The following is a 22,898-nucleotide window of genomic DNA, read 5'->3' on the forward strand; positions in this document are numbered from 1 at the left end:
ATGCAAAGAGAAGTTGGGCTGTATGGATCGATTCGTGTGTCGATTGCTCATGGGAAGACTGAGCTCTTTTCCTATGACCACGACCGGAGCATCATCCTCACTGACTGGTACCATAATACCACTTATGAACAAGCCCTGGGCTTGTCCTCCAATCCTTTTGACTGGGTCGGGGAGCCTCAGGTGAATGCCAACAACTACTGCTTCCGCCATAGCATTCTGGTTTGTTCTGCTCTTCATCTTCTGATGTCTTTTTCTGTCTGTTAATTTTTCAGTCCCTTCTGATTCAAGGAAAAGGAAGATACAACTGCTCCCTAGTTTCAAGTCCTTACGTCTGTAACGCAGCAAGTCCTCAGTGTTCTCCCTATGTATTCACTGTAGTTCCAGGGAAAACATATCGCCTTCGGGTCTCCAGCTTGACTTCCCTGTCAGCTCTCAATTTCCAAATAGAGGTTGGTATAATTAAAAACTTCACCGTGGTTTCTTATTCCTTGCTTCTACTTGGTCAAGTCATATTCCACACAAAAAAGTCAGAACACTACGAATTTAAGAACTCATCTTTAGCTATATAATTGTGTTTTAAATATGTAAAGCTTCTGTTATGAATAGTATTAAAGTTAATTCTTAACTTCATTGTATGAGTTTGATTGGTCCCATAAGTAATGTTTATATGTTTGATCCCATGAGATACAATGAGGATGTTGTATTTGTATGATAATAATTGTAATATTCTATATCAAATATGTAAAAAGTTCCTAATATTATATATGTCTGAACTTCTCTTAAACCTATGGGTGAGTTTTAAACATGTGACGGGGTTTTGGGTCCAAAACCAATGATGAAAATATCGGTAATCACGGATATATCGATATTTCAATTTTACGGATATATCGAATATATCGGAGATATATCGGTGGATATTTTGGAAAAAAATATTGGTAAGCTTAAAATTGTTAAAAACTCATGAAAATGTAAAGAAAACCTCATAATAATATAATTAGAAGTATAATAGACATTTTAAAGTTATTTTATTGAAAATTTTGATATATGTATAACATGATTTATCATATTTGATAATAATATCGTATGCATCGATAAAAATATGAATTTTATAAGTGTACATTTATTATTAAATTACACCTAATATTATGATATTTGATTATAATATGTCTAATTTTAAAATATATATTAGTATTAAAATATGATTTATTTAATTCAATTGTATTAAACAATATAAAATAAATAATGATATATATATAATTTTTTAATATTTAATTAATTATTAATGATATTAAAAACATTATGAAGAAAATTATATAATTTTTATATTTTTGGTAATTAATTAAAAGACTTTGCATTTAATTATAAAATAATTATAATTAATTTGCTCTTTAAAACATTCTTATATTTTCTTTATATAATGAATTTAAGTATATATATACTCTCAGCAGTAAGCAAAATGGGAGGTAGCGCGTTGACGGGCACTGTAGCGGAGACGACTTTCGTTGACCCGCGTTGACCCGCGTTGACCACGCGATATATCGTGAGATATTCGTGTCGATACCCTTCGACACATGATATTTCGGCGATATATCGCCGAAATATCGCGACATTTTCCTCCTTGTCCAAAACAAAGAAGATAAATGGTTATGTTAGGTGGTCTGTCAACAACGTCTCCTTCAACTTGCCACACACCCCCTATCTAATCGCTCTCAAAGAGAATATAACTGGAGCCTTCGACCCAACCCCACCTCCAAATGGTTATGATTTTGTAAACTATGATATCTACAATGTGGCGAATAACACCAACGCTACATCCAGCAACTCAATTTATAGGCTGCAGTTCAATACAACAGTGGATATTATACTGCAAAACGCAAACACCATGAATAAGAATAACAGCGAGACGCACCCATGGCATCTCCACGGGCATAATTTTTGGGTATTGGGCTATGGAGAAGGTAAGTTCGACAATTTCAGTGATCCAATAAAGTACAATCTGATCGACCCAATTATGAAGAACACGGCACCTATTCATCCTTATGGATGGACTGCCTTAAGGTTTTGATCTGATAACCCAGGTACCTGGGCATTCCATTGTCATATAGAGTCTCATTTCTATTTGGGTATGGGAGTTGTTTTTGAAGAAGGGGTCGAGAGGGTGGGAAAGCTGCCTTCATCTATCATGGGTTGCGGTAAAGCCAAGGGTCTCGGCCGGTAGTATCACTACATGAAGGTAGGTTTATGGCCACGGCCAGCAGCCCCGGCTAAAAGTAAGACACGATGGTGAGGGCACGTGTGGCCACAAAGAAATAAAATATATTTGTATATAAATATTCGTCAATGAAATAACAAGATATGGACCAATTGTAACAAATAACAAGATCAACAAATGAGGGTTCACTTCATGGGTTATCAGTGAGCCTGCTAACTAGAAGGGCAAGACCAAATCAAATGTAAGCATGTACGACATTCCCAAGCATCTCACAGTAGAGGCAAAACAGAGCAAGATCCATCATCTACTGAAACTAAAGGGAATAACAGAGAAAGCAGTAACAACAAGCTTACATCCATCCCAAAGATCAACAGAAAGATCAAGAATAGAGCCTATTAAACCTGATCTAAACAAAGTGAGAACCAACAGGGAGGAAATCAAAACATGGAGAAAACAGAAAGTAATAAAATATTTCATTTTGATCTTTTCCAATTCGTTAAATTACCTCCATTTTCTAAACTAAATAAATAAATTCTATACTTCAATATTTTCTTTTAAAAAAAAAATCATCTTTAAAAAATATTTTTAAAAATTATAAAGTCAAACATATTTTATATTCCACCATTCTTTAAAACCATTTTTATCATTCCATTTCAAAAACCAAATTCCAAACAATTTAAGTTTATAATGTAAACAGCTAAGTTTTGATTTGTCTCCAAACGCAACAGCGAATTTCAAATTTTCTTTCCACATAAGAAAAATGTAAACGCGTGAAGGAAAATTCTTACCAATTTCGTACTTTTTATTATTCAATAAAAAAAACAAGAAGTCAACTTTTTCTTTAAGACTTTGATTAGCATCTTTTGTGTTTGATTCCATGGAAAATATATCATCATATTCATCAATAGATGTTTAACAAATGTCAAAAAAATTTCTATTTATTAAGTAATGACATGCATTTTTTTCTAGTTCAATGTAGGGTCTAACATCTTTAAGTAATTAATTTAATTAATTGGTGAATCTATTATCCATTTCAATTTGCATATTCATTTTTGGATTTTTTGTAGGAGTTATTTAGGATTTTTTTTTCTTTTTTTGTTATGTTTTTCAAAAAATAACAAACAAATTTCAATTGTTTTCTTAAATTTTGAAGTATATCTTGTATTTAGTTGCCAATATTGAATGTAAACAATGTGCTTTGAAGTCAACGATTTCGGAAATTACTATGTTATTTCATTTTAGAATCCAATGGTCTGAAATTGACCCTATGATTGTATAAAGAGACAAAAATTTGGGGGATTAATACAAGTATACAACCATTCCCACAATTCGCAGTAGCTCCGCGTTTCATAATCTGTCTCAAATTCTCAAGTTCTTTAAAGAACGTTGAAGATGGGTGTGATGAGATTTTTGGCTCTGTTTATTCTTCTCTTTTCAGTACTGATTTTTCAAGCAGCAGAGGCAAGAATCAGAAGGTATAAATGGGAGGTGAAGTATGAGTACAAGTCTCCTGATTGCTTCCAGAAGATGGTTATTACCATCAATGGACAAAGCCCCGGCCCAACAATCCTGGCCGAAGAAGGAGACACCGTCATTGTTGAGCTTACAAATGGTTTATTGACAGAAAATGTCGCAATCCACTGGCATGGTATCAGACAGGTAGAGCAAAGATTCATATATAAAGTTTCTTTTTTCTTTCCCTTTCTGGGCTTAATTTTGCAGTTCTGATTGTTCATCTTCTTGATTACAGATTGGGACGCCATGGTTTGATGGAACAGAAGGCGTGACCCAGTGTCCAATCCTGCCTGGAGAGACCTTCACATACGAGTATAAAGTGGATAGGGTAAGATTAATCAGTGGCCTTAATTAAGCCTCTTCCCAATAAGCTTCATCTCCAGAAAGTTGGAACCAGCACTGTCAATTATCTGATTATATTATTCTCTGGTGTATACAGCCTGGGACTTATCTATACCATGCCCATTACGGAATGCAAAGAGAAGCTGGGCTGTATGGATCGATTCGTGTGTCGGTTGCTCGTGGGAAGACTGAACCCTTTTCCTATGACTACGACCGGAGCATCATCCTCTCTGACTGGTACCATAATACCACTTATGAACAAGTCCTGGGCTTGTCCTCCATACCTTTTGACTGGATCGGGGAGCCTCAGGTGAATACCGACTCCTAATACTGCTTCCGCCATAGCATTCTGGTTTGTTCTGCTCTTCATCTTCTGATGTCTTTTCCTCTCTGTCTGCTAATTTTTCAGTCACTTCTGATTCAAGGAAAAGGAAGATACAACTGCTCTCTAGTTTCAAGTCCTTATGTCTGTAATGCAACAAGTCCTCAGTGTTCTCCCTATGTACTCACTGTAGTTCCGGGGAAAACATATCGCCTTCGGGTCTCCAGCTTGACTTCCCTGTCAGCTCTCAGTTTCCAAATAGAGGTTGGTATAATTAATAAATTCACCGCGGTTTCTTATTCCTTGCTTCTACTTGTTCAAGTGATATTCCTCACAAAAATATTATAACAATACATTTTTAAGAGCCCATCTTAAATATATAAGGGAGAATTATGTTTTGGGGGTAGATGGCTCCCAAATTAACAAAAGGTTCATATAACTCTTTAAATTGAGCCCAAGACCCAATGAAAGTATGAAAATTGAGTTGAAGGATATCATCCTTCAGTATTTCCAAAAATATCCTTTGTTGATTTTGAGAAAAAAAATTAATATTTTTGAAAAATATTTTTATATAATTTAATATTTTTTATTTAATTTAATATTTTTTTAAAAATACTTTTATGTAATTTAATATTTTTTAAAATACTTTTATTTAATTTAATATTTTTTAAAAATAAATTAATTTAATATTTTTGAAAAAAAATTATTTAATTTAATATTTTTGAAAACTACTTTTATTTAATTTAGTATTTTTTTAAAAAAAATTATTGAAAAAAAATTATTTAACTTAATTTTATAAAATATTTTATATGTATTCTTAAAGGGTATATTTGTCCGTTATTATTTCATATCCTTCAACTCAATTTGAAGAGTTATATGGACCTTTTGTTAATTTGGGAGCCTATCTACCCCAAAAGATAATTCTCCCAATATATAAATACTTTTTAAAGATGTAAGGTTCATTTGGGTTCAAAAACAATATCCACATGCTTGGAGACTAATTCTCAACTTTGGTGGAAGGGTTTGTTTGATCTCATGTGGAGTGTCTATTTGTTTGATCCTGTCATCCATGAGACATAATGAGAAAGGTTTTGATCCAAAACGAAGAATATCTGTACAGTTAAAAGTGGATTATTACAAAAACTATCCATGTTCTTATACAGTTTTAATTTCTAACGCTGCAGGGTCACAACATGACTGTTGTTGAAGCAGACGGGCACTTTGTGGAACCCTTTGTGATAAAAAACCTCTTCATTTACTCAGGGGAGACCTATTCAGTTCTGGTGAAGGCTGATCAAGACCCTTCAAGAAATTACTGGGTCACATCCAGTGTGGTCAGTAGGAACAACACTGTCACTCCTCCGGGCTTGGCCATCTTCAATTACTACCCCAACCATCCCAACAAGTCTCCCCCAACAGTCCCACCCGCTGGCCCTCTTTGGAACGACGTAGAGCCGCGCATCAACCAAAGTCGTGCCATTAAGGCTCACCATGACTATGTTATCCCCCCTCCTCTCACCTCAGACAGAGTAATTCTGATGCTCAACACACAGAATGAGATCAATGGTTACAGGAAGTGGTCTGTGAACAATGTGTCCTTCAACCTCCCACACACACCCTACCTAATTGCTCTCAAGGAGAATATCAGTGGTGTCTTTGATCCAACCCCTGCTCCAGATTACTTTGACTTGGAAAATTATGATATTTATACTAAGCCAAACAATTCCAACGCCACGTCCAGCAACTCAATTTATAGGCTCAAGTTCAACACAACAGTGGACATCATACTGCAAAATGCAAACACCATGGTCGTGAATAACAGTGAGACACATCCATGGCATCTCCATGGGCATGACTTTTGGGTACTGGGCTATGGGGAAGGCACGTTTAATATGTCCAGTGATCCAAGAACCTACAATCTGATTAACCCAATTATGAAGAACACAGCACCTATTCATCCTTATGGATGGACTGCCTTAAGGTTTCGATCTGATAACCCAGGTGTCTGGGCATTCCATTGCCATATCGAATCTCATTTCTATATGGGTATGGGAGTTGTTTTTGAAGAAGGGGTGGAGAGGGTTGGAAAGCTGCCTTCATCTATCATAGGTTGCGGTAAATCCAAGGGTCTCGGCGGTAGGCCATAATTTTTCTTCCCAATTATCAACTAATTGAGGTAAAGTTCAATTGTATCACCTTTTATATATTATGTTCTAGATGATACAAATTCTTTTCGTTCTTGAATGATAAAACTAGTTAGAGACTGTTCACATGGATCTTGTAGTGTAATATTAAAGATTCTTTTGATCAAAAGCTCAGAGTTTGGGGCTGTTGGGGCCATTGGTACTCTGAATTTCATCGTTACCAAATCCTACCCCTTCAATAATGACTGGTTCAGAGGTCAGCGTCCCCTCAATATCTAATTATCAGTAAATTTGATGAGGTGATGTGGTGAGATGCGCCCTGGTCAACTCTCCAATTGCCATTGTTGGAGTTGGTGTTGCCGCTTGTGTAATTTGCTTGACACTGTTTATGTAATTTGTTTTCCAAGATGTGTTCGCCAGTTTGGCCTATTTTGGCTTCAACAAGGGTGATCTGAAACCATATAAAAGAATTCAATACTGAATGATATAAACGTTGTGTGTTTTTGTTAATGTTCAATAGTCCAATATATATTGACTATAGTGTAGTTAATTAGCAAATCAATACCTATAATTGTGACAGAAATGATGGAGTGAAAGTTGTATAAAAAAACTAATTATAACATATCTAGAATATTCAGAATAAGTGTTCCTACAATTATGGTCTATCGGTTAGATATTGGCTCATTTTAATACTAAGCTAATAATTTTAGTCATACTTCTTTTTTCTTTGTACAATACCAAATTTTAATCACATGTAATCTCAAGCTTCTTGTCATGCATATTTCCTAAGACCAACATAAACCTTTAGGACTCTTCATAGGGACCTAAATCTCAGGGTACTGACCACCCCCATAACAACTAGCACCGGATAAATTTAAGGTACCATTAATGACATAATTCGAAACCAATACCATATGCAATTTAGTGGAACCACACTTCCTAGTTTATGTTCTGACTAACTAGGCTACCTTGACGAGTAGAAAACAAGTACACATAACCTCAAGCTTGCTTCTTAAGTCAACGCCAAACATAGAGCTAATATAAACTTGAGCATATTTCTTAAAAAAGACATCTGAGTCTCACTTCATAAACTATCATTCTATTAGAAAGTGAAATTATTGTCCATGTAACAAATACTTTCTCTATCTTGGAGACTTGAACAATGATTTAGTTATTATATATAAAACTTCAATGATTTCATCTGAAAATCAATTAACTATATTAAAATCAGGCTAATTCTCTTTTATGTTGCTATAGGTGGAATGTATCTGTGGCCGCAACTAGATGCCTTGATTTGCAAATGGTTGCGTCTTTGCGCTACTATAGGTATGTGAAATGCACAGCTACTTCATTGTGCTGATTTGAGAAGATCCAAAACAAAATTTCTCCAATGTAGGAATTTGTTTGGTTTCATAAAGAATGTTTATTTGTTTTATTATGCGATCCCACGAGACATAGTGAGAATGTTATATTTACATGGGATATGAAGAAAAAAATCTCTGCTGTTATATACCTATGAACCCCTATTAATTATGTAAATGTGTTTTAAGACGTGAAGAGATTTTGAGTCCAAAATGAAGAATATCTGCACAATTAAAAGTGGATTATGACAAAAACTATCCATGTTCTGATACGGTTTTAATTTCTAACGCTGTAGGGTCACAACATGACCGTAGTTGAAGCAGATGGGCACTTTGTGGAACCCTTTGTGATAAAAAAAAACCTCTTCATTTTCTCAGGGGAGACCTATTCTGTTCTGGTGAAGGCTGATCAAGACCCTTCAAGAAATTACTGGGTCACAACCAGTGTGGTCAGTAGGAACAACATTGTCACTCCTCCGGGCTTGGCCATCTTCAATTACTACCCCAACCATCCCAACAAGTCTCCCCCAACAGTCCCACCCGCTGGCCCTCTTTGGAACGACGTCGTGTCGCGCCTCAACCAGAGTCGTGCCATTAAGGCTCACCATGACTATGTTGTCCCCCCTCCTCTCACCTCAGACAGAGTAAGTCTGATGCTCAACACACAGAATGAGATCAATGGTTACAAGAGGTGGTCTGTGAATAATGTTTCGATCTGATAACCCAGGTGTCTGGGCATTCCATTGCCATATCGAGTCTCATTTCTATATGGGTATGGGAGTTGTTTTTGAAGAAGGGGTGGAGGGGGTGGGAAAGCTGTCTTCATCTATCATGGGTTGCGGTAAAGCCAAGGGTCTCGGCGGTAGGCCATAATTTTTCTTCCCAATTATCGACTAATTGAGGTAAAGTTTAATTGTATCACCTTTTCTATATTATGTTGTCGATAATACGAATTCTTTGTACTCTTGAATGATAAAAATAGTTAGAAAGTGTTCACATGGATCTTGTAGTCCTGAAACACTTGTGATATTGAAGATTCTTCTTACCAAAAGGTCAAGAGTTTTGGGCTGCTGGGGCCACCGGTACACTGAATTTCATCGTTGCCAAATCATACCGCTTCAATAATGACTGGTTCAAAACTCAACGTCCCCTCAATATCAAATTATCATTGTGAATTTGATGAGTGCGTTATCAACCTAATATTTAGTAAAAGAGGGGTTTTAGCTACTTGCGAATAGGTTAAATTTTTTCCTACTTTTAAAAAAAAGTTGTCCTTATGTCATATTCCTTTCCTTGTAATTATTGTTCTCCTTGTTCCAATAGATCCAACAAATATTCTTCTCCCTTAATCAAGTCTATAGTTAATTTTGATCCAACTCGTGTTAAGAAATAATTCAAACATAATTTCAATCTGACTTTTAAAACGAGGTACTCAATTCAAATTCAATTTTTTTTTAAATAAGAATAATTAGATTTGACTCAAATTAATCAAGTTGTATTTATTTTTTATATATATTTGTATCAAATTTTAAATAATAAATAAGCAAAAAAATTTAAAATAATAGCAAAAAGTAAAATTAAAAAATTTATAAAGTATATGATATAACTATATTTGACAATTTTCATTAAAAAATTTTGAATAATAAAATTAATATTATTATATAAGATAATACAAGTTATAAATATTATCATAATATTACATCAAATTGTTATGTTCGGATTGCTTGAATTGTGACTTGATCAAATCTAATTCAAATTAAGTTAGGGATTGTAAATACTTACTCAAATCCAATCAAAGATTGTGATAGGTTGAGCTAATCCACCATAATTACAACTTTACTAAAATCAATTTAATTACAAAATAATTATTAAAAAAAATATTTCTTTATAATGGTTACAACTTCTTTGACTATATATATATCATACAAAAAGAAACACACCATTGTACAAATATAAAAAATATTATACATCTTTTCTTTGTAAAAGCTTAGAACATCTATAGCACTTTTTTCTTAATGGTTCTAAGCAATTGGAAGATCAAAATTGTGTAGAAAAATACATTAATCTTTCAGTGTTATTCCACGTGAAGCTGTGGCAGTTGGGCTTTGTCATAAGCTGAATCATCTTCACCAGATGGCAAGTGCTGGCAATTTGACGTGGCTTCCATTTGCTGATGTGGCATCATTGTTGGGATAATTGAACCCGGTGCCATCTCATGCTGCCATGACATGTGGATATTACGCGGATATCAAACAATTTTAAGTTTAAAACAAAAACAAAAACAGTTTATTACCTTAGGAGGAGGGTATGAGGGTTGAGGCATGAGGGCTGAGAGGAGTTCAGTTGAGGTGTATGAATGATGCCACGGTGGAAGGCCCTCACAGCCCGAGTTGCTGATGTGGCATCCTCCCATGTTGATTGGGTCCACATTGATACTTGTTCCATGGCCCAGATTATCGTAGACATTCGTTGATGGATGGTTCCTGTAAATAAAAACACCAATAAAAAAAAAGAAAATAAAAAAGAAGCAAATTTTAGGCTGCTTTTTAAAATTGGAGTATGGAAAATCTAAAAAAAAACTAATAGAAAAAATAAAAAATAAAAAGTGAAGAAACTAAAAAATATTTTTAAATTAAATAATTCAATTACCTGCTTCTTCAATCTTTTTTTTTTCTTTTTTAACTTAGAATGAAATACTTTAAAATATATAAATTTTAAATAATATTTGTAGATTTCAATTTTTATTATTTGTCATTGTATATATATTACGAAATCATCGAAATTTAAGGATTTGTTTGATACTTATTTTTAAAACAATTATAAAAAAACTGTTATCAATGTTTTGTAGAAGCAAAGTCTATTAAGAATCTAAAATGTTTTTAATTTATTTTTTATATTTTTAAATATGTTTAAAAAATAATTTTTATATCCAATACTTTTTTTTTATCATTTTATATACTTGTATAGTTATTTTTTAATACAACCCTTAGAAAACAAGTGAAAATAATATAAAATAATTAAAAATATTATTTAAAAATATCATATTTTTATTTTTTAAAATAGAAAATAGAAAATAATTTTTTTATTAAAAAATGTGTTTTCTTGTTTTTTTTTGTTTTTAGAATAAAAAACTGTTTTCGAAAATAGTTGTCAAACATATCCTAAAAATCTCTTTGACAATTTAAAAGAAAAAAAGCAATTTTACATAATTATTTTTGAAAACTATTCTTAAATATATGAAGTAATAATTTTGAAAGTATTTTTGGTATTTTTAATTGCTTTTCAAATTACTTCACAAGAAATATTTGAAATTTGTTGTTAAAAACAAAATGTTTTCAAACATTGTCATTCAACTAAAAATTATCAAACATATTTTTTTTTAAGTTGGTAAACTATTTTTCTCTTATGCTTCCTTTCTTTGTATCATCCCAAAAAAATAAAATAAAATAAAATAATGGAAATCATACCTCAGAGGAACACAAGGGTCAGATCCAAACATTTGGGTATGGTTGTGTCCATTTTCCGGCAACCAGCCCATAACCTCGTTCTCAAATGAGGTTGGTAAACCCTCCTGTGAATCCAAGTACGCCTGCATGGATTTGCCTTCTAACTTCAAAATAATTTTACATGCAGACCAAATTCTTTGTTTTGAAATCAAGAAAAAGACTTTTAATGTGATAATTAATTAATATTTAAATAATAATTTACATTTGATACCTGTATACTTGCTGGGTCGTAAGTAGATAAATGGTTACTCAGTAGATATTTCTGCAAAAGAAAGGAAAAAGGAAAAAATAAATTCTCAAAATATTTATTTTTTCTAGGAGGAAGAAATTAGACTAGGGTTTATTGCTGGATTTACTTTTCTTTCTGTGACTCGATTCAAGGCCTCCAACAGGTTCTTCTCACAAGATTCAAGTTCCCCAGTTGAGGTAAAGGCCAGTGGGTCAGGCTCAAATATTCTTTTCAGGTATGCACAAAATTAATTAATAAATAAATTAGAACTAGAAAAAAAAAAATTTTTAAAATTACTTGTTAAATAATATAAAAAATTATAATAATATTCTGCCTTAATTGTTCTTCTGCTATCTGGAGCTGATGCTGTAAATTATTGATTTCTTGGTTGAGTTCCTAAAAGAATATAAAAAATAAATAAAAATAAAATAACGAAAATATTACAAAAAAGGAAAAAAAAAATGGAAGTTTGGTTTTACCTCCACGTTAGAGTTAACAGCCACAGGACTGTTTCAGAGAATTAAACAGCACGGAAAATATCAATAATTAAAAAAAATTATAAATAAATAAATAAGGGAGGGGTAGCGAGGAAGACAAACTTGGCAAGTTGCAGAGCAATGTCATTTTCTGTCTTGAGCTTCTTAAGGGTACTGATCAAATACTGCACGTTCAACAGAATTCTCATTTATTATTATTGGTGTTTTACCCTTTTTTTTTTTTTTTTTTTTGCTTTTTTCGAAAATCTTACCTCTCTGTTATGGACAATCCTGCAAGAAAATTCATGGCAAAACCATAAATTATTATTATTATTTTGGCATAGATTGAACCAATAATAACCTGAAATTTAAAGAAAAAAAAAATCATACCCTCCTCTCTCATGATCTGGGAGATTTATATATCGCGTTAGTACATCTTCAACTCTACAAAAAGACCGGAAAAAAAATGTTGGTAAGTATTAAACATTATGGAGAAAAAAAAACACGTAAACAAGCATGCATGCATGCATCGGAGGTTTTGATCACCTTCTCTTGCCGGAAAAATGGCTGAGACGACCGGAGTGTGAGAACATAATGAGGGCGATATCGATATCGCAGAGGACTGAGAGCTCATAAGCCTTTTTGATGAGTCCATTTCTTCGTTTAGAGAATGTGACTTGTCGATTTGTGTTGTTTTCTATTCTCTTAATCTGCAGTTTAACACGACCCATTCTTTTTCTCTCTCTTTTTCTTCTTCTCTAAGAAGAAGAAGAATTGAATTGGAAAATTTTCCGAGAAAAAAAAAATTAGAAACGAGAAAATCTATCAATATAAAGCAAAGAGACAAAAGATGCGAAACAAAAGGACATGCACCTGGACGATTTTTTCTTTTGTCTTTTAGGATTTTCTTTTTTTTTTTTTTAGTTTTTTTTGTTTCTTGGTAATAAAAACCATGTCAAAATGGAACCGTAAAAATTGAAGGGTTGGCTGAGATGAATGGTTGTAAAGTTATAATTTCACCTTGAAGAGTGGAGAAGTTGGTTTTGAAAATTGATGATTTTGACTCTTCCCTACTACCAAAGCCCATTCAATTTTGTACTTTAATTAAACCTCATGTAGATCATTAATATTATAATTAATGTTAAGGTTTTCAAAAAGTAAAAGATCTTGTGTTTTAATTTTAGAAGATCCAAAATTATGGGTTCAAGCATTAGACGGGCACATGCAAGCTATAAGCTAGTTTGAGGCTAAACTTAGAATTTAGGGCTTAGTTGGGAACTATTATCAATATTTTTTTTTATTCTTTAAAATAGAAAATTGTATTTTAAGTTTGTATATGAGTGAATAATACCTTCACGTAGAATAAGTCTATAAAAACCTTTTTTCATATTTGAATTCTTCTGTTTTTAGAAAATTGGAGAATTGTTTTAAAAAACCACCCTTTGATAATTATTGTTAAACAAAGCCTTGATTCATATCGTAGCGTTGAAACTTAGACTTTATAGGGGACTTTTTGGTAAATTCAACTTTGGGCTAGAAACTAAAATTTATTATTTGAAAAACAAAATAATGAATGTAAAAAGTAAGCGAATTAAGTTACAATGCATTATACAACTATACTTAAGTTTGAAATTTTAATATAATATAACAATACAACTCGAAATTGACATGAATCTTAACGGGATTAAGCTAGGTGTAATTCTATTCATATCATTATTGTGTCAATTCATGTACTAATTTAATAAATGGTATATTTAATCTTGTCAAAATAACTCATTTTTAATCTTATTTATTTGTAACATGTTAACTATATCAGATTGACATATTTATAATTCAACTCAATTGTGACTTGTTTAACCCATATAATTTTGTTAATTTCATATATTTTGAAATTAAAAATAAAAAATACTTCTTTTAATTATAAATATCATACAATTAAAAATAAATAAAATTTGTATACATGTTATAATTAAAATATTAAATAAAATAATAAACAATATTAAAATTATAAATATGTTAGACGGGTTATAATCGTGTTAACAAATTTAATAGACTAGAATCACATTAATGATTATTAGTATCAATTTATATACAATCCAACTTATCTTATTTATTAAATGGGGTTAAATGAATTGGGTCATATTATCCATATAACAAATGAGTCATTTCCTGAGAGGTTATTTGCATGGTAGGACACAATCCATTGCCAGCCTTTCACAATTCCACACTATGGTTGAAGAGAGTTGGGCGGGCTCGGCCTAAGCCCAAAATTCAATGAAGGGGCTGCCCCATGGGCCAGGTATGGGTGTGAAAAAATAGCCCAAGCTCAGCCATTGGGTGATCGGGTTTGGCTAAAGCCCGGCTCAAACATGGGATGGGCTGGACTCTGGCTCAAAACTTTCTGGTGGGCTCGGCCCGGATTAGCTCGAACTGGGTAAATTTACAAGCCTGTAAAATATAGATGGGCTTGAAAAAACAGCCCAAGCCCATTCCCAGGGCCTGTTTGGAATATAAACGAGCATCATGATCAGGGCCCTTAAATTGATATATCCACATCCAACGGTCAGGATCTTGTCCTTTAAGCCCGAAGGCACCCGCTAAACAGCCTCAACCTCCAGATAGGCTCAAGGCTGAAACCAGATAGATAGATAGAAAGGAAGAAAAATGGCGATCTCTGCACTAACTGTAGCAACTGTCAAACCCCAAACCCTTCAAACCCACCATCCTAAACCCTCTCTCTCCTTCAAACCCATCGCTAATTGCATTTCTTCAACAAAGAGACCAGTATTGGATGTGGGTATTGGGCTTTTGGCAGCTTCAGTGGTGGCTTTGTCTCCATTGGAGGCAACTGCCACAAGAATCGAGTACTACGCCACTGTAGGAGAGCCCAATTGTGAGCTCAACTTTGCAAAGTCCGGGCTGGGTTACTGTGATGTTGCAGTGGGATCTGGTGAGGAGGCTCCTTTTGGTGAGCTTATCAATGTGAGTAGAGTTAGTAGTTCCCCAAAATCACCCATGTGGGTTTGTTGATTTGATCATGTCTTTATGTTTAGATTGTTCCTGCATGTTTTTTTTTTTCTTTTGGCTTGGAATAGCTATAATTGGATGCCCCATTGATGAATTCATTGGAAAAACTAGAGTTAGATATACAATTGCAATTGTTTTTCTTATGGAATTGTTCTGTTTTCCTCTCTTTATAGGTTCACTACACTGCAAGATTTGCTGACGGGACAGTCTTTGATAGCAGCTACAAACGTGCCAGACCTCTCACTATGCGAATTGGTGCTGGAAAGGTATGAAATCTTCTTCATAATTATACTGCTTCTTTGATTCAATCTCGTTGTCAACGATTAGGGCGGTGATTTTATTGGGTTAGATCCTATTTAGCAATTGATCATGCTTAGAATTCTTAAAGTAGGATCTTGCAGTGCATAAAAGGTAAACCACAATAATTATGTTTATCCTTGAATGTGAGATTATCTTCAATCTAAATGATACGTTTGAAGCTATGGTGTATGTTGTCTGACTCTACATGTTATACATGTGATTTATGCAATTTAAATGGAAAGAAGTTTTGAACGGTAACCAGTGAAACATTCTTTCTTAATGGGTTGTTATCTCTTGTTTAGTTTACCAATCCTATAACAATTACATTATCTTGGTCCTCAGGACCTTGATTATCTTGTTTAAATGTAGATTTTGATGTATGTCAAGTTACAAAGAGTTTGGTGTAATTTAGTACTTGAGTTACATTTAGCAGAAAGACCTCCTTGATTCTTTTTGTACTAATTCCTTGTTTATGTAAGACTCATATTTAAATCTCGGGAAATTGCAACATTCAACTTGTTCTTCTATGCAATCTTTATCTTGCCATGACCAAACCACCTTCTCGTAATCACTTCTTAATAATATCTCTATTGCTAATACCTTTGTATTCTATGCAGAGTATAATAATGTGCTGTTGATAATGCTTCCATCAATTCTTAATGACTCTTTTGTGAAGGATGGAGTAGTGTCTTAGGATGGAGTAGTGTCTTCAAATGTAATACTTGTTATACTGAATAAAATAGAATATTTTGTTACAATGTGTCCTTGTACAGTCTGATAAAATGTATGGTAATGAGAAAACTTTTCTGTCTAAAACTTGTGAAAAACTATGATTTCATTTCCTGTATTCTGGATCTACCTAAATTGTTTTTTGATTCATTTTTTATCTTTGTGTCACCAGTTGATTAAGGGACTGGATCAGGGAATTTTAGGGGGTGAAGGAGTACCTCCAATGTTAGTAGGTATGACTTTCAACATAATGAGCAGGCTTCTATAGGTGTTTGTTTTGTATGTTTCTTAGGAAAATTGTGACTTTAGCAACCTTACACAGGTGGAAAGCGGAAGCTTCGGATTCCTCCAGCGTTAGCATATGGGCCAGAACCTGCAGGCTGCTTTTCTGGTGAGGTTCCAAATATAACTGAAGATTCCCGTGCTCCTTGAAAATATTTCCAAGACTTTGAAGTGCCAACCATGTGTTTGTAATCATCTAACATGAGAACAAATTGAGGGCTATCAAACTAACTGGCACTTTTGGACAGCAGAACAGATCAATTTGGTTATTTTTACAAGAGAAACTCCAGTCAAATTAACATGTTCCCCTGAACCATCTTTTCAAAAAAGAACAAAAAAAATCCTGAACAAGATTTTGGAATGACATTCTTATGGACCATTCCAGTCAGAAGTATAGTAGTTGTGGATTTTATTTTTTTTCAAGCTTGATTGTGCCATGATTGTCATATGCTTTTGGCGGTATGATTGCTTAAAGATCTTCTATTCTTTTCCAGTTTATGATAAAAGAAATATAGGCACGACACTCAATCCATTCAGCCACCAATTTGCAACATGTTTATTTTAAATAAATGACCGTTATGATATTATTTACACAGGTGACTGCAATATACCTGCCAACGCTACTCTTCTTTATGATATTAATTTTGTTGGCATCTATTCGGGAAATGCGAAGTGAAGGAAGCCAATTCATGCAAAAGCTGATAGATGAGAAGCCTAGTGCATATTCAAGTGAGTTTCCTGACCACTCATCCTCAAGTGGCTTTCATATTGTTATATGGAAGCTGAGATGGGATCCAAGCATTATAAACACCTTTATTATTGCCCACATGACCTGCAAATTAAGGACAAGGACCTTAGATAAATGGTTCCTTCTAATACTTCTTCTTTTTTTTTTTTAATTTTTTATGCATTGTGTCTGCATATGATCATATCACAGCATGTCATCTTATCCTTAGTTACCTTGGCAATACCACATCATATTCAAGCTTGCTTTTGCCATGATTAAGCCCATACTTAAAGTCATGGTTCTATAAGACCTATGCTTTAATGCTAATAGTCCAAAGGAAGTCACTGTGCATAGGAAGATATTGAAGCAGTTTGGTATGCATTCTGCAGTTTAGCTTCAAAATCCTGCAGGCATGTGCCATTTAGCAGTGAAATAACACCTGGAAAATATGTAAGATTGCTTGATTTTTGGATAACACTAAATGAGACTAGTGCTGACATGCAATCTATCTTTGATCTTCTGTATTTATCTAAAATTGATTTTTTGAAAGTTTAAAGCAGGGGAATCCAGATTTGGTTAGGCTAAACTGAAACAGAAGGCAGAATATGGCTCAAACCCGTCACCTTATTCAAAAAGCTGCAATGCCCCTTGCTGGCTAATTCAGCTTGGTGTGCTCGGTCCTGGGAATTCTTCTATCCTTTACTGGGGTAATTGACCGCCCTATTGATTAAATAATATATATGCATTTGCACATAGCATACAGCTTGATTACCTAAATGTATTTATTTGGGATACTGTTGTTTAAATTCAATTTTGTATCAAATTCCTTACATTAATATGCCCTTTTGGGGTTGTTTCTGGAGCTGTTTTATTATACATCTGAAAACTTTATCATCAGAGGTAGTTGTACATTTAGTTTACACTATCTACAATCTCAACATCCTGTTTGCCTTAAATGCAGAACATCACTACACCCAAAATCATATAAAAGAAATTGACTTAACAAGAGATTAGTAATTAGTTGTTTTGCAATATCTTGCTCACATCACAATGTTCATCGAAGATGATTATGATCAGCTAATTGATCTGTCCATGTAGTTTATCTTTGATGAATGGTGACCTTCCACTTATTTACTTATTATGATGCCATTCTTGTAGAACTGTAAACATAACCTAAAAGTCTTCTCCATTTTTTGGCAGATAGTATGTGATGAATTCAGTAACGATTGTTTATTATAGATTAGGATCAGGAATTGACTTCAGAGTTGGAGTGCACTACGATGGAGATTGCTCTTTGCTTTTTAAATTCAATTTTAACTTTGCACTAAATTGAAGGTGGGGTAGAAGAAGATATGCTTCCCAAAACTCTAGGTGTTGCATAAGAATCACTATACTTGTGTTTCTGATGTTGTCTTTGGCATTTACTTTAGTAGCCAGAAAGGATTAGGAAAAGAAAAAGAGGGGTAAAAGCACAGAAGGCTGATTCTCTCCTCACATTTGATTGAGTGAGAGAAGAAGAAGAAGAGGGAAAAGAAGATGCCGAGGTGGCAGAAGTTTGGGAAGATGGTGGTGCTGGTCCTGTGACTGGGACAGCATGGCCCTGGTGTTACCAGTGGTAGCGCGATGGAGCTTAAAGTGAACATTTTGCTCTCACCATTTTCAAATGAAAATGGAGGGGCCAAAAACAAATGTTCTTTCCCATCCTAACTCGAACTTTCTTACAACTTTTCTATGCCAACATGAAACACAGGATCTGCTTTCATTAGCCTATTCCTTTCCTGATGCTAGCTCTTTCCAGGAACCTAAAGGAAAAGTTAAATTTTTGTATCAAGTTAAAACAATCAAGGAATTTTCCCAGACCTAGGCAGTAGATCACCTAATAAGTCCTGATCTGGATTTTAACTTGAATCTAGTAATCAGCTTGCAGATGCAGTAAGTTAGAGAAAAACCCGAAATCTGAGGAAATGAACCCTTTAAGCATGATCCGATTGCATCAAGTGAGCACATATTTGAATTTCATTGTCCTCCCTTTTTTCCTAGAATTGTTTTCATTTTTGTGATTTTCTTTTCTTAACTTGATATCGGAAAATGGCTGAATGAACAACTTTCCTGCATCTTCCATTATATAACATATTCTACATGCTAGCTCATACCTAAAATCCCATGAAAGACCTTGGAGAAGAAAGGTTGTGGAAGCAAAAGCTTTATATATGGACCTTTTCCACTTTATTTGTTATATTCTTTCTTTTGCTCACTACAATCAGTTACTGTAGACATAGAAGTTATGCCCCACATTACCTATATGTAGCACCCAGTTTGGTTTCTTTATTATATAGCTGTACACAAGCCATCTCCATTCCATAAATAAAAGAGAAACCATAACATCATGTATAAGGACAACAATATAAAGTACTCTATTACTAGGTGTCTCATAACAACCCACACTATTTTCATCAAATACCTAAAATCATTCCACATCTCCATGGCCATCAAAACCACTCACAGCAAAGTTACAAATAGTAATACTAATAATGATCACAGATCCCTTCATCTACTGCTAATCCTCTCACTATCTTTCTTGAAAATGAAAAGACAAAAGGAAAAAAATAAAGAGATTTTACAGAAGTGGGTGGGATTTAGGAGCAGGGAGGTAGATAAAAAAACAGGGCATTTAATACTACTTTCTTAAGCTACATAATAGAACAAGCATTTGGGTTCTCATCACTGAACATGGTGATGTAAGGGTCTTCATATCTTGTCACAGTACCACTGATGGGGGGTTGCTCTACATTCCTGACATACCCAGGGGGAGCCTTCTTGTCATAAGCATGAACAGCATAGGGCTGAGCCACTAGGTTGTAAGGAACATAGGGCCAAAGCTCAGCCTTTTTCCCTGTTGATTTGGCCTTCTTCAACACCTTGTTTGCATCAACATACCCAGTTACAGTCACCTTCTGCTGTTTCCTGTTTATATCCACAGATTTAACTCCTGCACATGACAGTTACAACTCAAGTTGATCAGCCACACACTACTTTTGAGTAATGTTATAACAGACAAGAAGAGATGGAGAAGAAGGGCAACATACCACTTAATGAAGAGAGGGTTTTCTTGACTTTAAGCTCACAGCCTTCACAATCCATCCTGACTTTGAGCTCCACAGTCTGTGATTGTTTCCTCTTCTTGTGTTTATGCCCACTACTCATCAAATCAGATAAGTACTCCAAAGTGCCTCCAACTCCCATTTTGTGAAGATGGGTTTTAAGAGATCTAAAGACTACTCACAGAATATGAATCAAAAGCTTCAAATGCAGAGAGGAGAGGGTGGAAGAACGAGAGATGAGAGAGCAACAGAGAACAGGTGGGTTTAAGGAAAAAAAAATATCTCAGGTTGAATTTATACTAAAAGGGTTTGAAATGAGGTGGCTAAGATCTTGCAGGAAACTTCCCTCCAAACAATGGATTCTTTCCTTGCCTTCTAACAAACACAGAGAAAGGCTTCCAAGGCTGCTATCTCATTACTTCTTTACTTCCTCTTGAGATCTTTCTCTACACAGGCCTACTTCTTATATAGGCTTTTGCCCTTTCATAAGGTTCAAACAGAGGAAAAAGGAAAAGAAAGGTGGTGGCCCTCCATGAACAGCAGTTACAGCACTACAAGCTTTTAAGAAAAAACCCCCCTCTTTTTTTTTTTTTTGGCCTAAACCATGTCCTAAACTACAAAATAAACAATGGGTTTTCCATTTTTTAATGAGTTTTAGGAGAGAGCCCTCCAATCATATACTTAGGGTGCAAGAAAGAATGCAAGCTGTTCAAACAGTTAAAAACTTTGAGATCGATTGCTTAGGTGAAGGTGGAAAAGGACTTTTGTTGAAAACTTGAAGCAGCTATGGCCCAAATGCTTATAATCATATAAAAATTAGTGAAAGTAGCTGCCACGTTTCTGCCCCAATCGTGTTCCACGTGTCAAAGGGCCATTATAGAGATGATCCATTGGTGGAGATGGTAGAGGAAACCCTGTAAATAAGAGCTGGCTCCATGCAAATATGGGGTTGTCTGCTTGTTGGTTGTCTGTTTATGAGTTGCTTTTTGTTTGATTTGATTTGATTGTGTGGTAGGAGCGTAGAAAATAAATTGATGAATCCATCTAATTGTTTCCACACTTCTTTCAAAAGCGTGTTAATCATCCCTTGATATCTCACTAATCCAATCATTTTCTCGGTATCATGACTTTAAAAGAGTTGAATAAGGAGTTTTATGATATGAAAATCTCATGTATAATTTAAAGATTAGTGCTGACCCAAATATATGAATAATTTAATGTGCTTATCAGCATCTAATCCTAAGACATGAATCATAAGGATTCAAAGCCAAATTTCATTCAATGTAAATCTGACTTTTTATTTCAAGGAGAAAATGCATGAAATTTTGTTATTAAAAAAAATAGTATAATACCCAATACGTATAGAGAATAAATACAGGTACACCTAAGAAGGAATTAGATTAAAATACAAAGAAATAAAACTTTTCCACTTTTGGTACCCTAGTATGAGCCTTGTTCGTACTAGGATTTTCAATGAATAAGCGAACCTAATGATTAGTGTTGGGATCAACCAGTAAATTTTCTGGTAGAATAGCCCTATTAGCTGACCCTAATCACATGAGAAAGTGAGAAAAATAATGATGGGGACATGACCAAGTTGGAGAGAATGCAGGAAGGTGTAATGGGTAAACTTCTGGTGGCTGTCACATTTCTATAAAAGGGCCCTAGACTGTCCATATTTCGTCGACAAAACCACACGGTACACAGCTGGATAAAAGCTGGTACCCTACTATTTGTATATGTATACACATTAAAGTAGCTACTAGCTAGCTACCACTCTTTTGTCTTTGTTGGGCTTTTCAAATTTTGAAGCTTCCCACCTCCCTCCTCCTCCTCCTCTCTATGGTAAGATTAAAGGGAATTAATGAACTGTCTCCTAAATTTTAATCATATCCTAAGTTGAAGAAATGCATAAAAATACAGAATGGAATGTGCCCAAAATTCTCTTTACTTTCATCATATTTCAGAAGACGACACCAATCTCCCCACCAAACACAAGTCAAAAAATTGCATTTGCCATACTGCAAATTGCCAATTATGCATCTGCTTATGTAATTGGCCATTGTTCTTACTTGTTATATTCAAATAATCCAATAGAAAAATAAATGGGTTCTCTTGTCACGTAGCTTTTGTTGCCTGACTTCACATAAAAGCCCTAGATCTCTCTCTCTCTCTCTCTCTCTCTCTCTCTCTCTCCCTCTCTTGTGCCCTACCACTCTTTTTCATCAACAAATATAAAAGTGACCCATTTCCCCATGCAGAAGGGGCATCCCAACCAACTGATCTTCGTCCTATTTCTTTATTTCTTGCGGGGAACTTGAAATAAAATACATACACAAAATGATAAGGTTCACACAAGAGTTTGTTCTACCAATTTTGCTTAAGGGTTTGTTAATTAACATCATACACTCTTATGGGCAGTCTCTGTTTTGGGTGTACAAGAATATTAATGCGCCAAAAGAAGGAAAGCATGGTAAGATGGTATCATCAAAGATCATATTTGGGCACCAATCACAACTTCACATGGTCCTATACTCCTATATATTTACTTTGCTTTGATTATGTCAGCTCACCCTCTTTTGCAAGAAAGTTCATTGTATGGTGATGGTCAGTTGATTGGACCAA

The 22,898-nt window shown here is 34.3% G+C and overlaps 4 protein-coding genes and 1 pseudogene across 9 annotated transcripts; 3 read left to right on the top strand and 2 right to left on the bottom strand.

Annotated features, from left to right (window-relative positions):
- Positions 1 to 2,268, top strand: LOC109122892 (L-ascorbate oxidase-like; annotated as a pseudogene).
- Positions 2,269 to 3,513: 1,245 nt separating this feature from the next.
- On the top strand, positions 3,514 to 8,925 carry LOC100257784 (L-ascorbate oxidase). 3 transcript variants are annotated; one of them, XR_786298.3, is made up of 7 exons: positions 3,533 to 3,871; positions 3,963 to 4,055; positions 4,167 to 4,379; positions 4,479 to 4,655; positions 5,576 to 6,567; positions 7,793 to 7,861; positions 8,193 to 8,925. XR_786298.3 is itself a non-coding variant. In XM_059738697.1 (6 exons), exons 1-5 carry the CDS (start codon positions 3,605 to 3,607, stop codon positions 6,536 to 6,538), a joined length of 1,713 nt encoding a protein of 570 aa, XP_059594680.1. In that variant the 5' UTR covers positions 3,533 to 3,604; the 3' UTR covers positions 6,539 to 6,567; positions 7,793 to 8,089. The 3 variants fall into 3 exon arrangements, 2 of the variants coding, with proteins under 2 accessions (XP_010652830.1, XP_059594680.1); XM_059738697.1 differs by lacking the exon at positions 8,193 to 8,925 and having other exon boundaries at positions 7,793 to 8,089; XM_010654528.3 differs by lacking the exons at positions 7,793 to 7,861; positions 8,193 to 8,925 and having other exon boundaries at positions 3,514 to 3,871; positions 5,576 to 6,704.
- Positions 8,926 to 10,054: 1,129 nt separating this feature from the next.
- LOC100254344 (agamous-like MADS-box protein AGL104) lies at positions 10,055 to 12,838 on the bottom strand. The gene is made up of 9 exons (XM_059738694.1): positions 12,654 to 12,838; positions 12,498 to 12,551; positions 12,231 to 12,311; positions 12,111 to 12,138; positions 11,966 to 12,027; positions 11,759 to 11,858; positions 11,614 to 11,664; positions 11,364 to 11,485; positions 10,055 to 10,379 (listed from the first exon to the last, which is right to left on the bottom strand). The coding sequence occupies exons 1-9, from the start codon at positions 12,836 to 12,838 to the stop codon at positions 10,145 to 10,147; spliced, it is 918 nt and encodes a 305-aa protein (XP_059594677.1). The 3' UTR covers positions 10,055 to 10,144.
- A 1,840-nt stretch (positions 12,839 to 14,678) lies between these two features.
- LOC100268058 (photosynthetic NDH subunit of lumenal location 4, chloroplastic) lies at positions 14,679 to 18,069 on the top strand. Of its 4 annotated transcripts, none has more exons than XR_009466257.1 (6): positions 14,679 to 15,089; positions 15,308 to 15,400; positions 16,336 to 16,396; positions 16,486 to 16,554; positions 17,042 to 17,174; positions 17,723 to 18,069. XR_009466257.1 is itself a non-coding variant. In XM_059738695.1 (5 exons), the coding sequence occupies exons 1-5, from the start codon at positions 14,772 to 14,774 to the stop codon at positions 17,119 to 17,121; spliced, it is 621 nt and encodes a 206-aa protein (XP_059594678.1). In that variant the 5' UTR covers positions 14,700 to 14,771; the 3' UTR covers positions 17,122 to 18,069. The 4 variants fall into 4 exon arrangements, 1 of the variants encoding a protein (XP_059594678.1); XR_009466259.1 differs by having other exon boundaries at positions 14,700 to 15,089; positions 17,730 to 18,069; XR_009466258.1 differs by having other exon boundaries at positions 14,700 to 15,089; positions 17,733 to 18,069.
- A 1,494-nt stretch (positions 18,070 to 19,563) lies between these two features.
- On the bottom strand, positions 19,564 to 20,913 carry LOC100245736 (heavy metal-associated isoprenylated plant protein 23). The gene is made up of 2 exons (XM_002281181.4): positions 20,259 to 20,913; positions 19,564 to 20,161 (listed from the first exon to the last, which is right to left on the bottom strand). Exons 1-2 carry the CDS (start codon positions 20,413 to 20,415, stop codon positions 19,863 to 19,865), a joined length of 456 nt encoding a protein of 151 aa, XP_002281217.1. The 5' UTR covers positions 20,416 to 20,913; the 3' UTR covers positions 19,564 to 19,862.
- Between the last annotated feature and the right edge of the window lie 1,985 nt (positions 20,914 to 22,898).

Source organism: Vitis vinifera, chromosome 7, assembly GCF_030704535.1.
Source record: "Vitis vinifera cultivar Pinot Noir 40024 chromosome 7, ASM3070453v1".
NCBI classification, from domain to species: domain Eukaryota; kingdom Viridiplantae; phylum Streptophyta; class Magnoliopsida; order Vitales; family Vitaceae; genus Vitis; species Vitis vinifera.